This window comes from Panthera tigris, chromosome B2 (assembly GCF_018350195.1).
Source record: "Panthera tigris isolate Pti1 chromosome B2, P.tigris_Pti1_mat1.1, whole genome shotgun sequence".
Lineage (NCBI taxonomy): Eukaryota > Metazoa > Chordata > Mammalia > Carnivora > Felidae > Panthera > Panthera tigris.
Genome location: NC_056664.1, coordinates 118,865,340 through 118,879,745, shown reverse-complemented (window position 1 = coordinate 118,879,745; position 14,406 = coordinate 118,865,340). Strand labels below are relative to the sequence as shown.

General features: G+C 37.9%; 1 protein-coding gene across 1 annotated transcript; it reads left to right on the top strand.

The window, feature by feature from the left end:
• Positions 1-4,986: 4,986 nt before the first annotated feature.
• LOC102949184 (trace amine-associated receptor 6-like) lies at positions 4,987-6,091 on the top strand. The gene has a single exon (XM_007078617.3). It carries the CDS (start codon positions 4,999-5,001, stop codon positions 6,022-6,024), a length of 1,026 nt encoding a protein of 341 aa, XP_007078679.2. The 5' UTR covers positions 4,987-4,998; the 3' UTR covers positions 6,025-6,091.
• The last annotated feature ends 8,315 nt before the right edge of the window (positions 6,092-14,406 follow it).

The following is a 14,406-nucleotide window of genomic DNA, read 5'->3' as shown; positions in this document are numbered from 1 at the left end:
GCCTGAGATTTGATGTTTAAGGGACGTTCTCCTTAGGACATCTCTCCATTGTGAAATTGACAAAATGATGTATTTATAACAATAACTATCTTTCCAACATGTTTATTTCACTTCACTTCTTCAACATCACGTGGGAATAGTTGCCTGTCATAACATATTATAAATATTGTCACTGTTGGTTATAATGCAAACTTACAATGTCATATATTTATAGAAGATGATATACTCAACAAATTATGTTTGGATATTTACCTTGGAGGAAAAAAGTTATATCCTTCTTCTACAAACACTTGAATATCTATATCTATATCTATATCTATATCTATATCTATATCTATATCTATATATCTATATCTATATTTATATCTGTATCTAAATAGATAGATGTTCCCCTGGGACAGATCTGAGTATAAAATACAAAACCATAGGGGTGCCTGGGTGGCTCAGTTGGTTAAGCATTCAACTTTAGCTCAGGTCATGATCTCACAGCTTGTGGGTTTGAGCCCCGCATTGGGCTCTGTGCTGACAGCTCAGAGCCTGGAGCCTGCTTCAGATTCTGTGTCTCTTTCTCTCTCTGCCCCTCCCCCACTCGTATTCTGTCTCTCTCTCTCTCTCTGTCTCAAAAATAAACATTAAAAAAATTTTTTTTAATTCAAAACCATAAAAATTTAGAAAAAATACTGAATACTTTCATAGTTTCAAATGGAAAATTTTGGAAGATTTAACATAAACTTAAAATTTCCATATAATAAAGTTTAGAAAAGATAAACTTGGAAAAAACTCTTTGGAACATCTATTGTGCTCTAATTGATTTAGTTGAAATGAGCAAGACAGATTTTTTTTTTCCCAAGCACTTTAACCTTAAAAGCCAAAGCCCTGTTCAGAAAAGAAAGAGCTGATAGTCACTAGATTTGAGGAAGTTATGCACACTATCAAAATTTCCCTGTATTCCAGAATAAGAGTAGGAGAGATAATTGGATGGCCAAAATAAGAGAGAAAGTAGTGGGGATCTCTGAGACAGGAGTGCCCATCTCTCCCTCTCTGGGAGAGGGTTGAGAAAGGGCAAAAATTGACATGCCAGTGCAGTTGGTTGAATAATGGCCCCTTGAAAGAGATCCATATCCTAATACTTGGAACCTGCCACTGTTAATCCTGTTTGGAAAAAAATATTTTTGCAGATGTGACTAAATTAAAAATCTTGACATGGAAGAATCATCCTGGATTAACTGGGAGGGCCCTAAATGCTATCTCAAGTGTCCTTATAAGAAAGAAGCACAGGGAGCTGACACACACCAAGAAGGCAGTGTGACCACACAGGTAGAGATTGGAGTGTTGGGGCCAGAAGCAAAGGAGTGCCAGCAGCCAGCGGAAGCCAGGATGGATTCTCCCCCAGACCCTCCAGAGGGCGTGAGACTATGTAGGCACATTGATTTTGGTTCAGTACAACTGATTCCACGTTTCTGCCCTCCAGAATTCTAAGAGAATAAATTTGTGTTGTGTTAAACCATCAGGGGCGGTGGTAATTTGTTACAGTAACCACAGGAAACTAATATAGTCAGGTAGGTTTAAGGGGAAAAGATCCAAGTGCAAGGGAAACTCATTCTCCTTCCTTGTGCAGAACTCACGGGGCAGAAATGGCTACATAGGCTGTGTGAGCATACAACTTGAGACAGCACCACAGAGCACCCCACTGCTCTCCATGGTACAAGGACAGTAAAAATTCCTGAGCCCCTGAGGGTGCCATGGAGTCATGACAGGTCCTCGAAACCCCACCAAATGTTTGACTGCCTGTGATGCCACAAGCGTAGCTGAATTCTTCTGAGAAAGGCACTGGAATTGGCCGATAAAAGTAAGAACTAAAGGAGCCTTGCTGTCAGATATGAGGAATGACTACTCTGTGACAGAAGAGCACCAAAGTCCAGAGACCAGGAAGGGCATCTTATTGGACATCATTGTAGGTAGATGGTCACCCAGATCAGATCTCTAATCCACAGAATCACTGTTGATGGGTGACTGACAGAGTAGGGAAGGTAGAGAAAACCCAGATTGACAGGAAGTTTCTATCACCTGGAGGTTAGGGAGCTTGGCTCAGAAATGAGGTAAATTTATAATTGTAGAGCACAGAGAACACAAAATCTGGAGCTAAATTGCTTGGATGCAAATCCCCAGCTCGCCATTTACTAGACGTTTACCCTGGGCACATGATTAACTTGTAGTGTTTCAGTAAAATAGCCATGATGACTTCATGTGTTCTTGCTGTGACAATTTAATGATTTAATACGTATAAAACACTTAGATATAGCAAGTGTTCAAAAGCTGTTTGCTACTGTTATAGTGATAGTTGCCTTAACAATAGGGTAGCATGTTTTGCATACCTGAATCTGTGCCCTGTGATTCACGAAGATACTTGTGGGTTTTTCCGGCATTTCTGTAATGTTTTAGGAAGGATTTCTGTAAAACAGATTGTTAAAAGCCATAACAATCTGATAATGAGCTATTATCCGAATTGTAAGAATATTCATACAAAGACGTTAGGTAGGTGCTCTGCAGTTATAGTAGGCTGAGAAATACCTGATTGCTATGATGAGACAGAGTTGAAAGAGAACTTCAGCATGTTTTCAATATCCTGAAAGTAATTAGCAGAGGCTGAGGGGAGGGGAGAGATGATGGAAGGAAGGGAGGAAAACTAGAGAGAAAATGACAGACTACTCTGACATAACTCAAATCTCCAAGTCTTAGCTGAGGGCGCCAAAAAGGAAGGCCTTGAAGGCAGAGAACTAAGACCCCCAATTAATATCTCAATTTCAACAAAAGTGGCATTTTTCTTGGAGCTAGAGGAAAGACTGTTGAGGGTACATTGGCTGTGAAATCTGAAAAAGCTAAAGCAGCATGCCCTCACTGTGCCACACGTGGGTGGTCTGGAACACGCATAAGAGACATCGGATTCGTAGTCTAGAGGCGGCTATTGTTAAGCACACTATGCAGAGTTTCGGGTTGTGTGTACATCCATTTTTCCATTTGGAGATAGATGGCCATTTCATCCTAGAAGACACTTACAGACACAATCCTAATCAATTCGTGTGGAAATGAGGCAGACTACATACCTACTCTGGGAGAAGAGAGTGGGAAACCCAAATTGACTGAACTTAAGTCTACTGCATTCCATGACATGGGGGTTTTTAAGAGAGGTAAAGATAAGTTACAGAAAAATCAAGAAAATTACCTTCTGTGGTAGTTGAGATCTTCACCTGCTAATAAATATGTTTTCTTTACCTGCATGCGCTAGTCATAGGATAAAATCTAAAATGATCATTGGGGTGTTCAAAGCTGTGCAGAGTTTTGAAACTTTCCCTGTTCTTTACATTAATACCTTCCTGGAAGGTATTAAGAGCCTTCTAGATCTGGCTCTCAATCTATACCCCCAGTGAATTCTATGTATTCACCCAATTCTGTTAGTTGCTGATGTCATTTTTCACTTTACCCTTTTTACATGTGTCAACTTTAACTCAGAGCACAGTGAACTGCTATTGTTATACGTCTGTCTCTCATATTAACATGGATACCCCCTGAAGTGCAGGACATATTCCTTGCTTATTTTTGTATCTTCAAGACTCTGATACAAATAGATGCTACATAAATAAGCATAAACAGTGCATGCATGAATGATTGGACTGCACATGAATTTATGGGTATTGTGGGAGGACTTACCCTCTGAATCTTGTGATTACTGAAGCATCTTTGCCTTGTCACTCAAAGAGAATGCTCTCAAATAGCACGTTGGAGTAAATTATATGTAATAGGCATTCAGTAGAGACCTTTATACCTACAAAGATTTTTTGTATTTTTATTTTGCTAAAATTTTTTAAATGTTTATTTATTTAGTTTTGAGAGAGAGAGAAGCACAAATGGGGGGGGGGGCAGAAAGAGAGAGAGGGAGACACAGAATCTGAAGCAGGCTCCAGGCTCCAAGCTGTCAGTGCAGAGCCCGATGTGGGGCTTGAACCCATGGAACCATGAAATCACGACCTGAGCCGAAGTCGGATGCTTAACCAATTGAGCCACCCTGGCTCCCCGCTAAGAATTTTTTCAGTAATGAATAAGTGTTGAACTTTATATAATTTGCTTTCCTCCTTCAGATATGTTAAAATGGAGAATTGTATTATTTTACTTTCTAATGTTAAGGCAAACTTCCCTTCTTTGTATCGACTCCAATCATGATGCATTATCATTTCATATATTTCTAGGTTTGGTTTGTTAAACTTCTGTTCAGGATTTTTGCATTTATTTATATGAGTGAGGTGTCCTTTCGTTTATGTTTTTCACATAGTCTCTGTTGGGTTTTAGTATGGAGGCTATTCTATGTCAAAATATGAATTTTAAGTGGAGAATATTAAGTTTCTGCTCTCTATTCACACCTTGCACTACAGGGACTCCAGTTGATTTGCGATGACTTGAGACATGGGATTTGGTGGTGCTTCTTGGGATCTTTTTTGTCATTAACGTCACAGACAGTTTTGTGGGGGGTGGCAGTAAAAGGTAACTAATAAAACACAAGTCACACAATTATCGCTAACTGGCAAAAAGGAATATCCCCTATATCAAGAGCAGGTAATAAAAGACGTTCGATAAGTTGCAAGATAAACAAAATCTTTTGTGGCAAAAGCAAATTTGCCACAGTCTTACGTGAAGTAAAATTCGTATTGGATTAAAAAAATTGGCTCTACATGCCAATTACTACATGCCAAAGAGTAAAAATAAAAACGATACTAATAGCTAAGATTTACTGAGCATTTAAATTGAACATAGTACTATTTTATATGTTGTGAGCTTAAAATAAAATGCATATGACAGGGCACAGTGATAATATCTGATAACTACAACAGGGGTATCAGTTAAAAAGATCTTTTCTCCGCCTTAGGAAATAAGAAACCGCTCTGCTTGGTGCGACTGGCCAAGGGCAGAACTTCTCCACGTTTACAAGCTGTTTGCAGCAGCACCATGAACACCAACCCGTCCCCCGCTGCATCCGAGCAGCTCTGCTACCAGAACGTGACCGGATCCTGCGCGAAAGCCCCCTACTCGCCCGGACCCCGGCTCATTCTCTACACACTGTTCAGCTTGGGGGCTGTGCTGGCCGCTTTTGGAAACCTCCTGGTGGTGATTTCAATCCTGCATTTCAAGCAGCTGCACTCGCCAACCAATTTTCTCATCGCCTCTCTGGCCTGTGCTGACTTTCTGGTGGGGGTGACCGTCATGCCCTTCAGCATGGTCAGGTCTGTGGAGGGCTGCTGGTACTTTGGGGCCAGCTTTTGTAGCCTGCACAGTTGCTTCGATGTGGCGTTTTGTTACTCTTCTCTCTTCCATCTGTGTTTCATCTCCATCGACAGGTACGTCGCTGTTACCGAGCCTCTGGTCTATCCTACCAAGTTCACGGTGTCCGTGTCGGGGACATGCATCGGCATCTCCTGGATCCTGCCCCTTGTATACAGTGGTGCCGTGTTCTTCACAGGTGTTCATGATGACGGGCTGGAGGAATTAGTAAGTGCCCTCAGCTGCGTAGGCGGTTGTCGGCCACTTATAAATCAGTTTTGGATTTTGATAGATTTGCTATTATTTTTCACACCTACTTTTGTAATGATGATGCTGTACAGTAACATTTTTCTTGTGGCTAGAAAACAGGCTATAAAGATTGAAAACATTAGTAGCAAAACAGAAGCATCAGGGACATACAAAACCAGGGTGAGTAAGAGAGAGAGAAAAGCAGCTAAAACCCTGGGTATCACGGTGGTAGCATTTTTGATCTCCTGGTTACCGTACATGATTGATTCATTCATTGATTCTTTTGGGGGGTTTATAACACCTTCTTATGTCTATGAGATACTTTGCTGGTTCGCTTATTATAACTCTGCGGTAAATCCTTTGATCTATGCTTTGTTTTACCCTTGGTTTAGGAGAGCAGTAAAACTCATTATAAGTGGTCAAGTATTAAAAGACAGTTCCTCAACCATAAGCCTGTTTTCTTAATGATCCTAAATTCCAAATCGAGGAATCTGTTGCTCTAGTGCGAAATTCCCCAGAACTGTGGCATGAATCACGCTGTATGAAGATGACCCATCAAACTGCAGAGGAGAAATAATGCCACAGTTTCAGGAGCATAATTTTATGTTTTTACTTTCTCAGTGAACACCTTTAAGCATTTGAAAGAAATACGTTTACTAAAAAATGGCTGACATAAGTTCATATTTTCTAGTGTCTTCAAATCTGTGCATTCCCTGCTTTGTCAGTTGTTAATTATTTTCCTTTTCAAGGCCTCTCGTTAGGCTTACCCTTGTGTCACCTTCAAAGGTTGCCTGGTTCCATGTTCCCTGTGAAAGTCTTGCTGTCCCTGTCATCTCTGGACTCTGAGCACTTGACTTCCATTTTAAGCAGCTTGTTTCTTGGGTCTGGTCTTTTTCTGTAGCTCCTATAGTTCTCTGAGGCTTATTTCAGACTCTGAAATGGACTCGTGTTTTATATTTTGGGGCATATTTTACGGAATAATTCTGAACAGATGATGCAATTTCCACACTGGTGATTGTTCTTTCATGGGACCGTTTTCTCACCCTACGCGGTGAGCTATTTCACCTTTCTGCTGTTGTGGAGGGCATTTTTCTGGCATTTTTTTTTTCTATAAAAAATATCCAAAGTAGTACATTGTTGATGACAAAAATAACAATGCATTGCAAGTTATGGAGAAAGAATGGATTATTTAAGAAGCGATGGTGTGGCATACAGCTTTTTGGAAAAGAATGTTAAGCATCTTGCCTCATATCATGAACAAAATCAAAACTAGTATTTCCAGATGTTAAAAAAAACTAGTGTTTTAGAATTTTTCATGGTAGAAATCATGACTGAACATCTGTATAGATTCAAGCACTCAATTTAATTTTTTTTTAATTCAAAGGAAACGAAGCCTAGTTCGGGAAAAATTAAAAAGTTACACTTGGAAAAGTCTGGGCAGCACACATGGTGAAAGTTAATAGATTTAAACATGTAAAGGCTTTAACAAAACAGTAAGACAAGGTTAACACCTGACTGGGCATATGACTGGTGATTCCACAGAGAAAAAATATACGAATGTTTAATAAACACATTAAAATGCAAATCTAAAAATAACTTTTAAATGCTAATGAATGTGTGATATGGTATAATATACCAAATTGGCAAATATTTGAAGTTTCTATAATACCCGATATTAGAGTATGGGAAATTGGATACTTTCATGCAAGTAGATTATAATTACATACATCTTGGGAGACTATAACTTAGTATCTCCTTTCTGAGAGGAATTAAACATTTAAGGGGCGCCTGGGTGGCTCAGTCGGTTGAGCATCCAACTTCAGCTCAGGTCATGATCTCACGGCTCATGAGTTCCAGCCCCACGGCTGGGCTCTGTGCTGACCCTTCAGAGCCTGGAGCGTGCTTCAGATTCTGTGTCTCCCTCTCTCTCTGCCCCTCCCCTGCTTGTGCTCCTTCTCTCTCTCTCTCTTTCTCTCTCTCTCTGTCTCAAAAGAAACATTAAAAAAATTAAAAAAAAATTAAAACATACATGTCACTTGACTCTATAGCTCCATTTCTAGAAAGTAATCTTAAGAAAAGAGCCAGCCAAGAAAGCAAACATGACAATAACGTTCATTGTATAACTTTTAATTATTAACTGGGAAAAGCCAAGGTCAATATGGGATAAATTACATAAATTATGCTCCACCTATGTAATGGAACATTATGAAACTGTTAAAAAGTGCTAATGAGTTCTGTATAAATTGACATGGAAAAACAACCACAATATATTTTTTGACTAAAATCAAAATAAAACAGGGGCGCCTACGTGGCTCAGTCGGTTAAGAGGCTGACTTCGGCTCAGGTCATGATCTCGCGGGCCGTGAGTTCGAGCCCCGTGTCGGGCTCTGTGCTGACAGCTCAGAGCCTGGAGCCTGTTTCAGATTCTGTGTCTCCCTCTCTCTGACCCTCCCCCGTTCATGCTCTGTCTCTCTCTGTCTCAAAAAAAAAACAAACAAACAAAAAAACATTAAAAATAAAATAAAATAAAAAAAAAATAAAACAAAACCCAAACACCCTGATTGTAAAATCCCAGATTACATAACAGTATAAGTAATATGGCCCCTACATATGTATATTTCCACATGCTCTTTTAAAGTCTAACTTTATGTATAATGGACAATGTGTGTATATATGGAGGGATTACTGTGTCATTTATCTTTATCATTGCGGTGTTTGTGATGAAAAATTAATGTATCAAAATTGACATTACTATTTTACAACATCTGTTTTACTTGAGTACTGAGTCAGGTTTGTCTGTTTGCTTGTTTTAATCAAATGAGGATTTTCTTCGAGTATATATCCCTAGCATATTTTGTCTTATGTAAGGAAACTGAATTGTAGCTGCGTTGGTATATTTTAGGAAGTACCTCTTAAAAGTGGTTAAAGTATCTTAAGAGTTACATCTTAATGTTATCAAAATATTTTTAATATTTCTTGGAGGCAAGAAAAGGTGTTAGGGGAAGTCCTGAGGAGGGTCAGTGGTGCACCGTAAGGCAATTTCCCCAGGCAAGGCCATTATAGCTTTTTGAAACAAAGGAGAGTGACCTCCTCAGGCAGAAGTGGACCAGCTGCCTCTTCCAGCAGAGAAAGGCTTGTGAGAATTAGAGGGCAGGGGTAATCAGTTTTATCAGGACCTGCCATAGGTCAACATTCTAATATCTAGAATCTTTATTTCCTAACCAATGCCAGAATTTTAGCAAAAGATGCCTGGGAGTTTGAGAATTCAGCTTGCATGGTAATTCAGCCAGCTATAGAATTGGGCCTGGGGCTTGGTTCTCAGAAACTCAGTCCTATGGCTATGGCAGAGAGGGGATTCTTTCAAAGTGTTCAGGGAACGTTCCAATCCTTCATATGGGCCTTGAGCAAAGAATTCAAAAGACTCTCAAGCTCATCATTTTCTTTCCCCAGGTTCTCCAGAGCAGTTAAAAGAAACTAGCCAATGTATTACACTTCTATTTTAACTAAAATGTGGTATGGCAGCAAATCCTTGGTCACCAGAGTCTCGTCTTCTGTAGGCACTTGATTACAGGTATCTACAATAATAATTTGAGTAAATGTTTTGCCACTGTAGGCTACGGGCTAAAAATTCTCTTTCTACCTCTGGAAATGGGGTCATGAATGCATCAAAGAACCAATTCCAGGAAACCCCGAACCTATTCAGAGAACTCATCTTAAGATTCAATTCCTCTGGAATATAGTTCTTTTATCATTTTATGGAATCGGTCTTTATTTCTGAAGGTATGATCTGTCAGGATTTTTATATTGTCCAGTATTTATATAGCCATAACAGCATTCTTCTGCTCATTATGTGAATAGCATATATTTTTTTAAATTCTTTTTTCCTTTAAACAGTGTGTCTCTTCTAGACAGCAATAGTGGAGATTTACTGTTTTTATGCAGCCTGACAATTTTTGTCTATTAATTGGAGAGTTTAATCCACTTACATCTGATATAAATTTTACATATTTAAGTTAATTCTATTATCTGATATTTGTTTCTCATTTGTTACTTTTGTATTTTGTTTCCCTGTTGCTCCTTTCTTGCCTTAGTTTTTGTTAAAAAAAAAACACTTTTAGTTACCGTTATTTTCTTCTTTGGGCTTCTTATACATGGAGAAATATAATATGTAGACTTAGTAGATTCAATATTATTAGGATGTCCAATCCTTAAATGTTACCAGGAAAATATAACAATCTTAAATATGTATACAGTTAGTGGCAGAATATCTACACTCATAAACCATAAATGACAAAACTAGAAGGAGAAATGAGCAAATTCACTGTCCTGATCAAATATTTCAGTATGTCCTTCTGTAACTTTTACAGATGAAATTTTACACCAATAACAAAACCACAGGTTTTGGTTTTTTCCTAAAAATTGACAAGGTGATTCTAAAAGTTGTGTGAAACATAAAGACAACAGAATAGCCAAAACAATTTTAGAAAGAACAGCAGAGTGGAAAGCTTACATAACTTGACTTTAATACTTACTATCATGTTTCGGTTAAGACACTCAGGTATGAACCTAAACACAGAAACAAGATCAACAGACTAGAATAGAGAGTCCAGGAGCAGGTTCACATGTACACGGTTGATCGGTTTTTGACAAAAGAACAAACATCATTCACTGGAAAAAGAATAGTCATTTCAAGAAATGCTGCTGGAAGTGCTAAATACCCATATCTTACTACTGCTAATGCTACTAAGCTTCAAATAATAATAATAATAATAGTAATAATAAAATTCCTCACAATATATTTAAAATTAATATGACATGAATTACAAAAGTAAACATTAGGAGTAGAATTACAAGAATTTCAGAAAGACCATAGAAGCATATAGTTGTGACAATGAGTTAGGCAAAGCCTTCTCAGGTAAGAAACAAAGTCGCTAACCAAAAAAAAAGTTGAACTTCATTAAAATTAAAACCTTCACTCATCAGAAAAACACTCTCAAGAAATCGCAAAGTCCAACATTCGTAACATATATTTAGAAAGGACTTGTACCCAGTCCACTCAGTAGTAATAAGAACTCTTAAAACCCAATTACAAGTGGGAAAAAATGTTAATGAATAGTTCACCAAAGTGGATACATCAATGGCCAATAACAACATGAACAGATTCTTAATATCACCATTCATTTCACTAAAAGCATCGCGAGATACTGCTAACATCGCCTGGACTGTTTAAAACAAAAAGAAATGGGAATACTGATATTGAAGACAACTTGGAGCAGGTGGAATGCTCACAGATTGTTTTGGGGCAATTACTTTCCAAAACAGTTTGTAGTTTCTTGTACAGTTAAACATAAGGTTCCGATATGATCTAGCAATTCTACTCCTAGGTATTTCCCAGAAACACATGAAAACGTATGTCTACGCAAAGAATCGCACATGAATGTTTATAGCGAGTCTGTTACTAATAACCCCAAAGTAAACACAATAAATGTCTATCAACAGGTACATGGATAAAGTAATTGTGATTTATTCATATAATTGATTGTTATTTAGCAATAACAACGAACCACTAAATATCGCCAATAAATGGATGAATCTCCCAGACATTAAGCTGAGAGAAAGAAGGTCACGGAAGAGTACATATCGTGTGATTCATTCCCCGAGTGATTTTTAGACCTCACAAACTAATCTGTAGTAGTAGAATGAAGATCACTGGTTGCCTAGGGCAGGGGAAGAGAAATGGATGAGATCTACTACAAAAGGCTCAGGAAGTTGCTGCGGCATTGAAAATGTTCTATATTTTGATGGCAAAGATGGATCTATTTATTGTAAGTCATCAGCCTGAACACCGTAAAAGTGTAAATTTTCCACGCACAAATTATCCCTCATAATGAAAAAGCTGGTTTTTAAAAGTGACCAGAACTCATTTATTTAAAAACAAAAATCTTTTTCAAAGCCTAAAGCTGAGCTCTGTTCTAGAAAGCTAAGAGGAAAAAGAACTTTGTCAATGGTAAAATCTAAAGTATAATGTAGGGATATCCACATTCCAAAGATTTTTCTTCTTTAATATCTTCCCAACAGTTCCCATTTAGAAACAAACTACCAAATAAACAAAAACAAAAAGCCTTAGCAGAAACCTGCTTTTTAGGTGGACATATACTTCCTTTATGTATTTCCATGAAGGAAATGCTATATTTCTATACCCCCATTTTTCCAAATCAGAATTATTAAAACTCAACCTTAGACATTCCAGATTTTAATAAATGATTATGCATTTAATTTGTTTAACACAAACCAACAATGAAAAGGAGAAAGAGTTTATTTGAAAGTTTTAGTGACAAACAGGAATCATAAATAAATGGTTCTTACAAAAATGATAATGCGGTCTCCAGTAATTGGTAGGAATAACAATATGGCTTTCAAGTTCTATACAAAGCTTTTTAAGGAGAAGCACTATTTCTATTTCTATTTCATGAAAAAGTCAAATGTCATCCAGAAATTGGAAGAGTATAAACTTATTTTTAGCCTAAAGATAATCATTATTTAGATTTTTTTTTTTTCTTTCCGCACCTTGCACTATGGGGATTCAATCTTCAGGGCTCTGGGTATTTGGAATTATTTGGCTACTTTCCTGAGGGGACAGAGTGATTTGGGCATTGGTAAAGCTCTGATAAATTAGGGGGAAAATGCTAATAAAAAGTGGCATTATGCATGCATCACATAACAGCTCTTTGATGACCAATGCTTCTCAGATATGAACTAGTAGGCGATACGGGGAAAATATTTTTTTAATTAAAATAAACAGCATCTTATGTAACGATGAAAACTAACTGCTTATTCATTACAAAGTGAAATATTTTATAAGGTGAGGATATGAATCAATCACTTTTTAAACATGAAAATAGGGAATTTTACTCACAAAAAAATAGGGAAAGAATGTACTGGCAATTACTGGTATGTTGTATATATCTTTTTTTTTCCCTAACGATTTTTGAAAACTGGAATGCCACTCTTAGCCGTAGAAGACAGTTTCCCGGGTATCGAAACGAAGAATCATGAGCAGTGATTTGCTCCCCCCTGCAGCTGGGCAAAAGTGCTTTGAGAGCCTGCATAGATCCTGTGTCAAAACTGCCTACTCACCAGGCTCCCCCATGATTCTCTATGCAGTGTTTGACTTTGGGGTCACGCTTTCCATATTTGGAAACCTCTTGGTGATGATTTCGATTCTTCATTTCAAGCAGTTGCACACACCTACAAACTTTCTGATCGAGCCCCTGGCCTGCGCGCACCGACTTCTTGGTGGGGGTGACTGTCATGCCTTTAAGCACAGTGAGGTCCGTGGAGAGCTGCTGGTACTTTGGGGAGAGTTACTGTAAATTTCACCCTTGTTTCGAAGGGTCTTTCTGCTACGCTTCTATCTACCATTTGGGTTTTATTTCTCTCGATAGATACATGGCTGTCACTGACCCTCTGGTCTACCCTGGGAATCGCCTTCTTGTGATAACTTTCACTATCACTGATAGGCTACCAGTGATAGCTTTCCTGATTTCATGGGTGCCATGCTTCATTGATCCAATAATCAATGCCTTCTTGGGTTTCATCACACCCACATATATTTATGAAATATTGGTTTGGATTGCTTACTATAATTCAGCAATGGACCCCTTAATTTATGCTTTCTTTTATCCTTGGTTTCAAAAAGCCATCAAACTGATGGTCACTTGGCAGAGAAGATCTTGAGAGAGAATTCCTCAACAATAAGTTTATTTTCTGAGTAAGTGTAAGTGATAGATTGAGAATAGATTCACAATGAACATGGCATTGGGAAGAAGAAAAATGAATCATAACTGTGCAAGATCTTCTCATGTGACATAATCGCAGTATGCTTCAGTTTTGACCCAAACACTTAAATTCAGGCTCACAGTTCAAGTTCATAGTTCTTTGGTAAATGCAACATCAAAACCCATTTGTGGAAGGAAATGGCACGGCCTTGGAGCCAGAAATGCCTGGACTGCAATGCCAACTTTGCCTTTTAGCACCATGACCTTGGGCTGCTTCATTTCCTCTGAGCTTAACTGTACTTCTCTGCTTACTAATCACTCCCTGGTAGGATTTTTCAGAAAGATTAAGACAATAATATAAAGGACCTAGTATATTTTTGTTATTCTAACCCTGCCTTTGGTTACTTTATATTAGTTCTGCTCAAGCTATATCTTCTCTTTGTTTCCTTGTAATATTTTTTTAATAAACTGTAAATACAACTAAGAGACACTTAAGGAGGCAGTGGCTCTTTGCTCTGACAGGGTAAAGGAATGGGTCTGCGCTGGCTGGTGTTCAGATTGATGGGTCCAAACGTGTGATTTCAGAGCCAGAAAAAAATCAGTCAAGAGACATGTCTCTTAACTGTAATATCAATGCAGGCATTTACAATGGGAAAGATAAATGGCATCATAAAAAACATTTATTCAGTAAGCTTCCTCCTGGTAAGTCTCCGCATAGAATTACGGTAGGCTTCAGAAATTTTGCCAGTTAACATATGTTTAAAGAAAGGGTTTTAAGCTTGTCATTCATCATGTTAAGATTAATATTCAAATTAATTTATGTTTTATTCATGTAATTGAACTTTGTTCCAAAAACTACTTACAGAAGCCTTCAAGGACATATGTGAAAATGTAAATTGAAAGTATGTTCAAAAGGAGAAAGAAAACTGAAATATAGGGCATAAAAAGAAGCCAAGAAAGAATCTGCAAAATACATTTCATATGACCCACAAACTTGGTTCCTTGGTTAAAAAGCAAAGCTGAACTAGTCATGCAATTCACCATGGATAAACCAAGCCAGTTATTTCAG